The sequence below is a fragment of the Lissotriton helveticus genome, chromosome 8, assembly GCF_964261635.1.
Source record: "Lissotriton helveticus chromosome 8, aLisHel1.1, whole genome shotgun sequence".
NCBI classification, from domain to species: Eukaryota; Metazoa; Chordata; class Amphibia; order Caudata; family Salamandridae; genus Lissotriton; species Lissotriton helveticus.
Window position 1 is genome coordinate 1,659,123,245 of NC_136069.1, and position 14,101 is coordinate 1,659,137,345.

A 14,101-nucleotide genomic window follows, 5' to 3' on the forward strand; every position below is an offset into this window, starting at 1 on the left:
GGCTGGCTTATATTCTCCTTAGACTTTAATCCTTGACTGCCTATTTCATTATACAAATATAAAAGGACAGGAATCTAATAATTTCTATTGGAGTAACACCTAAAATGGACGCTATAAAAACATTCGGTTTTACCGATGATGATTTTTCCAAAATGCTTGGGCTCCCAGTTGATGGTAACCAAGATTTCTCTGTTCCTAAAGGGCTAAATGGAGATTGGAATAAATTGCTCAATCTCCGAAAAAAATCAAAAAGGACAGAATTACATGCTAAATTCATGCTCGATTACTTACGAGCCGGCACCATCCCCATTGGACTTAGAGTCCGTAATATCCCAGGGATGTTCATTGAGATCAGACAGTTCCTGGAGCGATGGGCCCTCATCTCCAACCGTTGCTCCAGGGACTGGATGATGCTCATTGTGGAAACAGCCCGTGCCGTGATTGACATCCTCAATAAAGAAATCCGCGAATTGGAAGATAAATTGAAGGAGGGAGATGCAGTAGATGAAGGTAAAAGGAAGCTAGAAGAGATCCAACTTGAATTAGAGTCCTTCTCCGAATATCTTCTAAAAAGAAAAACAGAAAAACTACGTAAAGATATTCGAATGTTTTCTCAAGAAAGGGCATATCCCTACCTGGGAACCAATTTCTATACTACCCAGGAGGAGAGTGTACCTCGTGGACAGGCACAGAGATGGGGCCAGAGAAAAATTACCACCTTCTCAGACACCACTGATTCTGAGGGGGATACCCCTGAAGAATATGACCCCAGTTATGATCAAGGACATAACTCCAATCGAGGAAATAGAAATGATAGTTATGATCGCAACCATCAACAGAATCGTTTTTTAGGGAATCGTCGGGGCAATACCCGTCCCCCGTCGAGGGCCCCACAAACGAGGAACTACCGTCAGGGTCGCGGACAACCACAGATGTATGTACAGACCCGCCATCAACAGTATTGGCGAACATAAGGGGGCTCCCTGTGTTTAACCTGTCCAGCGAGACTATAGATCCCATGGCTATCCAACTTCTAACGAGGGGCCTATCATTTGTACCTTCTGTCAATTTCAATAAATTTGAACTAAACAAAGATCTGCAGTTATTCTTTAGGAAGGTACGTCTTCAAAAATTCTTCCTAGAAGCACCGCCCACCAACAACGAGGACAATAAATCTGGATGCAAACCTCCCTCCTCATTCACACCCACGCTGGAAATGGTGGGCCCTGAGGTAAATATCTTTGAAAAAACGGTCATGAATAAAATAAACAAAATGACTCAATATGTACCCATACCCAAAGCAAATTTGTCTACATCAGAAAGTAAAGCCCTTAAAGAACTCCAACTGAATAAAAATATCACAATCAAACCTTATGATAAAGGGGGCGGCATCGCCTTACTCGATACCTCAGACTATAAAAGGAGAATGACTGAATTGCTATCCTCCTCGGGGCATTACATAAGGATTACTCGGAACCCTGAAAACACCTTGAAAAAACGGATACTGACTATGGTTCAAAGAGCAGTCAATCAAAATCATATCTGTGAGGCAGAGGCTGAATTTCTCACCCCCAGTAACACCAAAATACCCATTATATATGGGTTACCTAAGACTCATAAGAACAGTACTGATCCTCCTATGCGACCGATTGTCTCAACAATTGGCTCTGCCACCGAGCCTCTGTCCAAATATATTGACAGATTCCTAAATCCGATGGTCACAGAACTAGAATCATATGTTCGAGACACGGGACATTTTATCCAACAAGTGGAAGGTACCCCATTTTTTGAGAGCTCTGAGATAATGGTTACGCTTGATGTGGAATCATTGTATTCCAACATCCCCCAAAGAGGTGCGTACGAAGTTATCGAAACCATACTCTCAAGAAACACCAATATTATCAATGAGGAATTCATACTACAATGCCTCAAGGTAGTGCTCTTTGAGAATTACTTTGAATTCGACAACACCATGTATAGGCAGGCTACTGGAGTTAGCATGGGAGCAAGCTGTGCACCCAGTATAGCCTGCCTATATATATGGGAGAATTTAAAAGAACTAATATCTTCAATGAAATGGCCCCCTTCTTTGAGAACGTCAAGAACTGGAAACGGTTCATTGACGATATCTTTTTCATCTGGAAGGGGGCCGAGGAACAACTCTTTGAATTCATTGAATGGCTCAATGCGGCGGACGCCAATTTGAGATTTACCTGCCACACCAGTACATCCAAAATTGAATTTCTGGATATTTGGATCGAACACCACGAAAATACCATCAAGGTATCCTTATATACAAAGCCCACAGCACGGAATACCTTGCTCCAGTATTCCAGCTTTCATCCACGGAGTCAGAGGGATAGCATCCCATACAGCCAGTTTCTTCGCATTAGAAGAAACTGTTCTGATATGCGTGACTTCCTGACCCAAGCTGATATCTTGCGGGAAAAACTTCTTTTTCGAGGTTATCCAGCTAGACTGATTAAAGATTCATTTAAACGAGCTAGATACTCAAACAGAGAGGCGAAGTTTACAAAAAAAAACTCTGAAAAAACAAACCAGCTAGTATGTGTTACCCGCCACTCTGAAATGAACCACAGAATTAGACAAGCCATCAACTCAAGTTGGCACATCTTGAACTTGGAGAGTGACAGGACACATTTGAGTCGACCCATATTTGCTTTTTAAAAAAAACACAACTTGAAAAATCACCTAGTAAGAGGCAAAATCCCAGAAATATCTGAAAGCATCCAAACTCCAATAACTGGATTAGAACCTATATATGGCAACCATAAATGTGGGACATGCCATATTTGCCCACAGGCCATTGTAGGAGAAACTGTTACTACCAACACGCGTACGGTGTCGGTACGACGTAATGCCACTATGACTAATTGCCGTACCAGCAATATCATTTATTTGATATTGTGTCCATGCGATCTTCCATATGTCGGAGAAACGGGCAGAGAATGTCGAGTGCGAATAGGGGAACATAAATCAAACATCAGGAGTAAGAAAACTGCAGCCCCTATTGTAGCACATTGGCTAGAAAAAGAACATAAGGAACTGGAACTTCGTTGGTTTATTTTGGAAAAAATAAAAGCCAGCCCAGGAGTGGATCCTGTGGGTCTACGAAAAAAACGAGAGGTGTTCTGGATTTTTTTCTTGAATACGGTAAGCAAAGGACTGAATGAAGAATGTCCTTGGCACCAGGCATTCCTGTAAAAACAATTTTCAATCACTAGATTCTTGAATTGCATAATAAACAGGGAGAATACATTTTAATATCTGGCAAAAATCCTATATTGGGGGTATTTCCAATATTCGATAGAAGTTTATGGAATAGACCAATACAATGAACCCGTAGATGTCTGAATGCGGCTTATATAAGTTAATGCAAAATTACGGCACACTTTATTGCCATGTTCTGCCATATAAACGTAATAGAAAATATAAACACTGTTTTTTAAAAACTAATACATGACCCTAAGAGATAGGGAAGTTTAAATAGCAACCTTATTAGATTAAAATTCACTCTTCCAAGATGGCCGCCACCTGCCAACTAGAAGAAATAGGTCTGTCGTCTATGTCTGCAGCTCTAATACAGCTGAGGCGTATCATCAGAGGCGCGAAGAATTGCCTATTTAAATGAGAACAGGCACTAAGCAGGCGAGCGCCCTGTCTCCCGGTGCGGTTGGTCGACCCGGGTAGTCACCGGAATCCAAATTAAGGACGATTCTCCTTCCCGTTAAGGTACGTGCAAATCCTGGTATTAGGTTATTAAGGCAGAATCCCTGTAGACTACTCTAATTACATCTTTACTATTGGCCTTCTATTTCCTATTAGGAACTCCCATCTATACCCACTCGCTCGTTATCCGCCTAGCAGCAAACGATAATACGACGCCCCACCTACTGCTACCTGACTGCCTTCAACGGAATTGTGTCCATTGCAATTTTCGGTGCGGTCGGTCGACCCGGCTAGTTGACGGAATCCAATTCAGGGACGATTCTCCTTCTCGTTAAGGTACGTGCATTAGGTTACTTAGGCGGAATCCGTGTAGATTATTACTCTAATTATATCCTCACTAAGCCCTTTATTTCCCATTAGGAATCTCCATCTATACCCACTCGCGTTCTACCCACATAGCAGCATATGTCGGCAGGGCGTCCCACCCACTACTATTTACCCGTGGTCCACGGAACTGTATCCTCTACATAGTGCTTCAGGTGAACAATTTTAACCTCTCTCTGATAAGCGACTGGACTATTGAGATAACAATTCCTTGTATGTAAGAACGAATAGTGTCCATAGTAGGATCATGAACATGGCCATAATCAGTGTTTCCTCTTCTTTTCATCAGGAACTATTATCGAAAGCCACATTGTTCGGTTCCCTGGATTTTTATCTATTACCTACTTCCACTGGAGGGTACATTCAGGGATCCTTCAGGTATTTTATAAAGTACATTGCTAACCCGTTCAGCTACATAGGATTTTAGGACCTTAGACGGCCTTTCGACCGTAATTAAAAATAAAAATAAAAATACTGGAGCCAATATCCAAATAGTGTGTCTTACGATAAATATGGAGGTGTAACCATGGCTTTGTGAATAATAAAAAGTTTCTCCGAAATAAAACAACTGCACTAATATTTAAAAACAAAAAAAAAATTTTTTAAACAGTGTTCTAAATCTATACATAAATACCTCCGGGCTCTAACTGAACTGAACTTTATCTCAACTACAGGACTACAACGTCCAGCACCCAGTGTGAATTGAATTAGAGAGCATTACCCTTCTTGTTCTTAGGACCTCCAGCCACAAGTAACTGGGACCTTATGATTGGAATTCCAATATAGGTAACATTTTGTTTAACCCTTTTTTTTTTTTTTGATGTCTAAACCAGGTTTATATATAATGTTTAGGATATATGACTATTATGTCATACTCCTAAAGTCTGAAAACCTCTACCACCCTAAAGGACTATGCCAATAACTCCCTTGTTTGGAAAATATTATGTAAATGATATACTTGACAATAATTGATACCTGTCCAATAGAGGTCGGGTGTTCTAAACCGGAACTCCCGATCCCTATTTTTGATCGCTATACTATCACTCGATGAGTCTTTGGTCCTCTTGCCAGAAGTCTGTCAAATGTGCGCAAAGAATGAATGTGTGTATGTATGAAGAATATTTAAAAACATCTTGAGTATGAGAGGTGTTATGAAATGTATTTTATGGTTCACTTAGGTAGGTTATCATATTGCCTCTAGCAGATCTCACCTAATCGGGAGTCTGTTGTAGGGAGTGTCACTAAGTAGTCGGGCATTGCACAGCCTCAAGAAGTCAATCGTACAGTGATCATACTAATAACCAATACTGATGTACAATGTAAAATTTATTAAAAAATAGAAAATGTATGATGGAATAATCTAACCCTGTATTGTTTGCGTAGAACAAGAATCTAAAACCTTTTTTTATTTACAGATTTTATACCTGTTTCCCTCCCAGTAAACATCTTCTAGCCCTGACGAAGGTGTGGCCCAATTGGCCTGTCACCGAAACGCGCGTCGGCTTGTGTTTCCAGGAATACGGCATACTGTCCTATATCCATCAGGACCGTGTATATGTTATCTGCCCCTTGGAATAACATTCTGACTTATACAACAAATGTACCATCTATGTGTTGTATATACCAGGACTATATGAATGAAAGTTGAATGTAAGGTGAATGAAAGAATTTTAGGTCGAGTGAACTGAAATTAGTAAGTATGAGAGTATGAATGAAGTGTGAAAAATTACTGGGTAGGTCTCAATGTAGGATGAATTTTCCTTCTTTTTATCTTTTCCCTCACTAATGGATGTTCGTTGATGTTCTAAAATATATTATGTGGATTTAAAATGCAATCGATTTTTGTACCTTTTGTTATATCAATTTTAAGAATACAAAAAAAATAAAAATATATATATATTCTAAAAAAAATTCTTTGAGTATACTTGGATTGATCTGATTCTTGTCATGTGCAATGCTGGCCCTTAGATAAATCACCCCGCATATACTGTTTGGATCCTATTTTTAGGACCTTTATATCACAAGGCAGGGTTGTTTCTCCTTTTCTATTTTCGAGGACGCATGTTAGACCTGTCAGCCATAGGGTGGTCTTTCCCTATTTTTTTCGCCCTTGCCTCATTTTTCCCTCCTTCTTTTTTGTTGGCCCTTAGGTCTCCGGGTACCTTTCCATGGCCAATCCATGTTAAGGTGCAGGTGCTCTCTACTTCAAATATGGCTGCCACTGGCCCCTGCTACTGCAGCGTGGTCTTTTTCTAGTAGCACCCTAGTTGCCAGGAGCTGGCTGGGACCCCAATGCCAGCCTTCCATCGCCTGCCCATAGATAGAGTGGGGAAGCTCCTGGAACCTTCCAGAAGAGAGGCAGAGCCTATTTTTGCCGCCTTAGAGAGTGGTCACCTGACCTGGGCATATATAAGGAAGGGAGGGAAACTTTTTTAGTCAGTTGGGGCATCACTGACCTGGGGGACCCACGCAGGAGATTTAGGCGGTAGGGCCTAGTCAGGGGCCTATGCCACTGGGAGTGAGAGGGCTTAGGTGCTGCCTTCCAAGTAGGGTGAGGAACCCTGAACTAGCCCACTGATCTGGCCCGGCGGGAGGGGAACCCAGGGACCATCTGCAGTGACCTGCTGACAAGCCTCCAACTCAACCCCCCCCCCTTTTTAAGAAACAACCCGTCAAGGGCGCAGGACCTATCTAGCGCCGAGAAGACTACTTGCCTGTACTACAAAGGACTACTGGGGGATCAACCAGGTACTGGACTGTGCTGCCCCTGCGCATTCCCTGCTTCCACCTGGGCCTGCGCTGTCCTGCCTGCCTCCCCCTGACTGAACTGTCTGAATTGCTGTCCTGCCGAAATCTGCCCTACCTAATCAGCGCTCTCCTACTGTGCCCTTGAGAAGCGCTGTGAACTGTCGACCTATTGTGCCCCAAGCGCTTCCTCTGCGAGCGCCGTCCTTGCCAGGGCCCCTGGTCTTGGCCCCTCTGAGGGCTGCCCTGAAACAGACTTGCCTGTGATCATCGCCGCGGCCCTGGTCCCCTCGTGGTGCTGGCCCTGCGCAGTGCCCAAGAAAACTGTGGCCGCCTCACAGCGCTGCTGCGACTTTGTAGCGCTACAAAGATTCACCGCCACGACCCTTGCTGTCTTGCAAAGACTCCCGTCTGCCGAGCGGGGCACCGGAGCGCACCCGAGGCCGTCTGACCCCGCCGCGGCCCCAACGCTCCTCCGGTGGTGCCGGCGCTGCCAACTTCAGGCCCCTCGGCGGCCCCCTGAGCAGGAGAGGGCCGCCGCACCTCAGCGCTATGCCGCAGTAGGCCTGACGAGGCCTGGAGCCTCCACCTCGCTCACGTGACGGGGTGTCGGGGGAAGCTCCGCCCCGCCCCGCACTCGTTGGGCCTTGATAGTCGCGCCCATGGCAGGCCGCACTGCCATTGGCGGCTGCGGGCGCGCCTTCCCGGAGGCCGTCCTTGATGGGCTCCCGGACCCCCGGACACAGCGCGAGGCCCGGAAACAGCCTTCTACCATCGGGGAGGGCTCCGAGTGAGTCAGAGCCCCTCCACCTGTCAGAGCCAGCCCCGCACGGGCCAAAGATTCAAAGTGAGCCCCCACCTGCCGGCGCCAGCCCAGTGAGGGCCCTGACTGGCCCCCACACCCTCCGGAGGGCTCAGGGGGAAAGGAAGCCCCCCCCCCTCGCCAGAGAACCGCCGCAAGGGCCCTGGAGGGCCGAAGAATCCAGGTAACCCCCCCGGGGAGGAGGGAGGAGGCCCTGAGTTTGCCCATCCCCCGGGGAAAGTGGTAGTTGGGCCTTGTTGGCCCCAGGTATATTGCTGAGATCGCTGAACTGGGCATTAGCCCTCATTGCTGACTGTGGGTAGGCCTAAGCTGGACAGACGCGACAGATCTGCCAGACTGGTGACATCGAGCCTGCTGATGCCAGGGCTACTGATGGGCCTCCCAGCGAAATATTCTGTGAGTTACCAGACGATAGATGGGCATGGAGTTATAGTGAGTTATTGATTGACTGCCTACAGTTACATAGTGAAAGGTTGCATGATCTCTAATGAAATGTATATTCCTGCCTGGTGCAAAGTTTGACCTACATAAGAAAGTGGTTATTTCTACTTAAAGGAACTGTTTTACTCTTACCTAAGGAGGTGGTTATTTTTTTCACATAATCAGATGTTGCCTGGTTTCCTTAGGCACTGCTTATTCTTGCCTTGATGAAATGCTCTGCATATGTCCAATGAAATGTTCTTTTTTCGCCTAATGAACTGGTTGATGCTGTAGTAATGACCCTTGATTTCCTTTAATGCCATGGTTAGGGAGTCATGCTATTTTGCTTACTGAACTGAACCCCAGATGAAATAATGTGATGAGATGTTGATGTATTGATTATTGCATACCCTGCATTCTATTCCAGATAAAAGCACATTGTTTAAATCCAAACTCACTGGTGTGGTCTCAGTCCTTGCATGCGCTTTACGGTCTCAGTGGATGTGTGTGCCGTGTAGCCACTTAACACCTGAGCTGTCAGGTGCCTACCTGCTCGTGCCAGGCTACCCCCGGGGAACTGGTGGTCCCAGTTCTTACATGATCCCTTTGTGTGGTGAACAGAAACATATTTCTAAAACTGCAGTTGCCAAAAGAATTGCCTTCTTTATCTGTCATTGTTGTACTTCACAGGCAGTGTCTCCAACATTGAATGTTCATGCACATTCCAGCAGGCCTGGATGTTCCTGTGAGAAAGGGGTGCATGGCAGCTATATGGACCACTCCAAACACATTCTGCACGGAGGCACAATGCCTCTTGAGGTCACCAGGCCTTATGAGGTCAAGAAGTCCTGTTAAATATGTTTATAAAGTCATCAGCCGCTCAATGGTGCCTTTCTCCTGGTTTTGCTGTTGATGTACAGTCTACCCACAGGCTAGCAATAAGAGAGAGCTAGTCCATAGGTTTTACCTTATGGTGTCTTTGGTACCTCTCCTCTGCATGCTGTATCCTCCCCCAACTCCCTCCGAGCCACAGGTTAAAAAAATAACACAAATAGGCTTGTTTGAGAGAGAGAACTGACAAGAGTGTGCAACCATACTGGAGAAGCTGGTAGAGCTGCATATGTCATGCACATGAATGCGAGGACTTTGAGAACAACCCACCACTAGTGTTTAGGACACACACATGTTGCGAGTGGAAGTAAGATTGAGGACTGCGAGTAATGGTGACTACTTAAGGTGACCTTATTCTTTTATGTTTCTTCAAGGATGCAGATATTTCAAAAGATCCAATATGTGGCAACTCCTATTTTTTTTTATGTTGTGCATTGAGCCTCTGAGCACAGCCGACTATGCTTTTACTCTGTTTTTCTTTTACTGTTTTGCTCATTTTCTTGTAGGTGGCATGCTTCCTAAGAACCCACAGATACTAGAAGGACCTGACTCAAGACTGCAGCAGGCGCCAGCAGAAGACTCCAGGAGTAAAGTCCATCCTGACTTCCGCCTCTGGATCATTGTAGACGGAGATGCCACTCAGTCTTTGCCAGGTACCCACCCTACAGAGCCTTGCCAGGAAATGACATTGTTTCATAGCAAAATCCTCCCTGCAAACGAAAGCAACTTTCCACTGGTTTGGCTAAAGTGCAGCAAGATTACATTATTTGCCGAAGACAACAAAGATGTTAAATGCGTAGAGCACGGTCTTGCTTCGTTTGAAGGATTTTTTGATTTTGTACATAGAAATAAGCGTAAAATAGAAACACAAGGAGCACAAAATACCTAATGTGAATGTACAACAGCGTCACAGATGCCTTTGTGAATTGCAACACCTACATTTCAAGTGCTTGTGAGTCGTATACAAAGGGAAGTGGCAAAGGAGAGTTCTTTCTCCACCTGACTTGGAAGCCAAGTTTTGTGACTGCTCCTGCAGCCGCAAAGCTTTGAACGGTGACTGGCTGCTGAGGGCAATCAATAGTTCTTCACAAAGTGGAAGTGGTCCATGGTGGACAGCTCCTACTGGTGGAGGCCTCTAGGAGGACAAACAGTGGTCTGTGGGCTACTGCCTGCTCTCACTATGGCCGCTTGAGAAGGCAATCTCTGAGATAAAGGTCTCCTCTCCTTTGTGTATCTCACATCCCTGCATTTATAGCTGTTGCAGTGAAGCGCAAACCTAAATCTAATCTCTTAAATATTATTCAGGCATAACTTATGCGACTAATTGTGTATCGTCTTTTTTGCACTGTGCCGGATCGGTACATTCAGTGCAATACAAAGAACTGGCTGGATAATAGTGGGGGTATTCTGCTAAAACAGTGCTGTGATGAGACCAGATGGCAGCTTACTGATCCAGTTATTACACCATTTGGATAAAATCCCATTGCCACCTGAAACAAGGCCAGTTCATTTATTACGATTAGGTCAATGTTATTTTCTTCCACCATAATTCCACTGCCAAACATTTGTGTCCAGAGGCAATGGGTCTATCACCCTACTGTGCAGATTATTGATAATTTCTTAGGCGCTGGTGAAGGTTCTAAGAAGGACGAAGAACAGGTCAATTCTCAAGTTGGAATCTACATTTTGCATGTATTTCTTTATTTGTTGAAGCGCTAAATAGGAAGTGTCACAGTGCTTTACAGTTAATTAATACATTAACATCAAAGAAATGAATAACAGTATAGCAGAGAGTTACACAGGTGATTGGACAGCCAAGTCTAGTCTTTCAATGATAACCTCTTGAAGAATTACTTCAAGTGTGAAAAGAGGGCAGATGAGGTGGCCACAAGAGCCCTTGGACACACCACACATCCAGGATTTGTCTTGTTAAGCAGGCCAGATGAGATGGCCACAAGAGTCCTTAGACACACCTCATATCCCGGATTTGTCTTGTGAAGCAGGTCAGATGAGGTGAGCATAAGTGCCCCTGGACACACCACATATCCAAGATGTGTCTTGTTAAGCAGGCCAGATGAGATGGCCACACGGGCCCTTGGACACGCGGTACATCCATGATTTGTCTTGTTAAGCAGTCCAGATGAGGTGGCCACAAGGCCCCTTGGACACACCGTACATCCAGCATTTGTCTTGTTAAAGCAGTGTTAACTGATGCATTTTACCTTGCAATTGGTCTCACCTGTCACAGAACCTGTGGTTCAGGTGTCTGCAGTTATGTTTCCCACCACTCACAAGAATGTGCAAGTCTTCCCAGCTCTACACAATGATGTTCCCATTGATTGTCACCATGGGCACCTGTTTGAAATCATTTCCGAGCATGCTTTTCTTGTCGCAACAAAACCACCTGAAGCACCTGTTTGAATATGTCACACAGTCACGTTTTTAGGATTCAGGGATCTTGAGCATTTCCTTTACCCAAAATGTGGTGAAATTGGACCATTTCAGGATTTCAAGGTCCTCAATAACAGTCTGGTTTACTTTACAGGGAACAATTTTAATCTGTATAGTGAGTGCATTGGCCCAATGTACACAGATTTTGCTATGAGCAGGTAGGTCCAGAAGTCAAGAAAAAAACCTGCATTAATACAAAAGGACATCACAGGAGAAAGTTAGTGAGGTGGGCCCCTTGAGTTGTTTGTGATTTCATGATTGACCTTGTACTGGTGTTCAGTGTATCTTTATAGTGTTAATTTGTATTGCCACATTTATATAGCATGTACTACTCCTATGTGGGGCCTTGAAGCGCTTGCCTACATGGGCAGCCAGCTAAGCTGTGTAGAGTGTGTAGTTGGAAGGGTGTTGTCCTTAATGCTATGTGAGAATGGTTTTCTCATTGTTCGTGATGACCACCGATGTGCGTTATCATATTATGGGACATATCACTTAGCAGTGTGATGGAGGAAGACGAGTGACAGACACAGACGCGCAATTTATGGTTTTCAGTACACTGGATGCTTTGAGCAGCTCTGCAGGCCCCTTTATGGTAATTCCTATGTTTCTTAGCTGGTTACTACACTCGTTTCCAACTTCATATGGTGTTTACACTTCCTGATCAAGCATGGTAGGAGAGAGAAGTGGTGGGGAGATCTGCTGTGTTGGTCATCCCATATCTGAATGTCATTGTGAGATGTAAAGAAGCAGTCATACTGTGTAGATATTTGAGGACATGCAGTGGTGGACCAGATTATCGTGCTCTGATTGGCTATCAATATGTCACAGATCTATCAAGTTATTCCATGCCTGCTCAGTTGCTGATGGCTCTCTTATGGGTGGTTGCAGTACTGGGCGATGGACAGGACCCGTAGCAGAGATATTGTATGTGAGTCTAAGAGGATTAAGCAGTATAACAGAGTTATTGTGCAGCATATGTGAGCTACAGTTGGCTGCTGAGGAGTCAACAATTCATTTATTAGGGGAAAAAATGATTGGATGGAAGTTCTGGAGCCAACCGTTTTTAATGACATTAATTTTTATTTTTTTTTGTGAAAAATATTTGTATTGATTTTACATACACACGGTAAGCACAGGAGTATGAGCATATAAAGCATTGACAGGGCGTTGTAGTGCTGTTATACAGGGTTGCCCCTAAGTATGTTTGGCGTATAGTTCAAGTCCATTGTCCTTGTTTTTTTCTTTCTTTTTTTTTTTGAAGACCTTTATTTAGCAGATCACGTCATACAGTTCTAGCCTACAACCCAGCAGGCCGGCAAACAATCAAAGCAGTGTTATTACCATAACATGAAAGACACAGCCCTGTGCCGTCAACCCGGGGGTACGGCGGCGTTGTAAAGTATATGTGCATGAGATCATGAAGTATAAGGGAGGATGAGAAAGGTCCAATTTTATAGATTAATGCATATGATAAGGTCCACAGTTTTTATTTTTTGTCCAAAAAGGAAACAAACAAAGAACAAACCCCCCTTTAACTTGGTCGATAAGTTACATCACAATCGGGTACAGTGCAGTTCCGGTGTGTAAATGGTATCTAATTGCGTTTAAGTGCTTAGAGTCAGGTAGTAATAAGCTGCGTTATATGTCCAATGAGCTAGTCTGCGCGGCAGGAGGAGGCTCACAGATGTTACCCCTGTATTCGTTCCACCTGGACCATATTTCCACCCACTTGCGAGGACAGCCTCTTGTGACATACACTGTCTTCTCCTGCAGCATACACCAGTCCATGTCACATTGCCAGTCTCTCAATTTCGGCGGATTAGGGTCACCCCACAATCTAGCAATGTTCCTTTTCGCCACCATTAGCCCAAGCGTTACCCAAAGTTTCCCTTTTTGCGATAAGTCCGTGGGTTCCCAGATGTTGAGTAGACATCGATTGGCCTCTAGTCGAATCTCCACCTCCCACACCTCCTGCATGCAGTGCACCACCCTCCTCCAGTACGTTTGCACTTTGTGGCATCCCCACAGTATATGAGAAAAGGTACCTGTTGCACCACATCCCCTTCTGCAGAGTCCGTCCCCCCCTCTCCCCATCATTTGCAGTCTCGTACATGAAATATAAATTCTATGTAGTATTTTCAGTTGAATTAGGCGCATTCGGGCTGATATCGCCACCTCACGAGGTGAGGCAAGAGCATACATCCATTCCTCCTCATCGATTTCCAACCCATCGGCAATCCATTTCTCTTTCAAGGGAAGGAGCAGGCCGGGGGGATTATTGATTAGTTTTTTGTACGTGAGAGATATGGCGTGTTCTGGCATATGGCCATCTAGTAGTCTGTCTTCAAGAGGGGAGATTTGGGGCAGTGTAGTGTTAGGTGGAATATTTACCTGAAGGGAGTGCCTCACCTGCATACATTTGAAGTATTCGGTGTGCGCCAGCTCGTACGTTGCCTGCATGTGAGCAAATGTGTGAATACCTTTAGGGCCCCAGATGTCTTTTATTTGGGAGATCCCAATCAGGTCCCAGTTCCGGAACCCCTTTGTGCGACCCAGGTTGCCTAACTTTTCAGAAGCCCAGAGTGGTGTAGCCATGGTGAGGACCCCGGACCAACCCAGTTTTTTCTGGGCTATGTGCCATATCTGTACCGAGTGTTGTGTAGGCCCCGTGAGTTGATGTTTGCCCGTCTTAGAGTA

The 14,101-nt window shown here is 44.8% G+C and overlaps 1 protein-coding gene across 2 annotated transcripts in view; it reads left to right on the plus strand.

The window, feature by feature from the left end:
• The window catches only part of DNHD1 (dynein heavy chain domain 1), a 659,975-nt gene that overhangs the window by 590,114 nt on the left and 55,760 nt on the right, over positions 1–14,101 (plus strand). For both annotated transcript variants that reach the window (XM_078658741.1, XM_078658742.1), the window contains exon 38: positions 9,460–9,606. In XM_078658741.1, the coding sequence (XP_078514867.1) occupies positions 9,460–9,606 (147 nt within the window). The remainder of the gene's footprint in view (positions 1–9,459; positions 9,607–14,101) is intronic.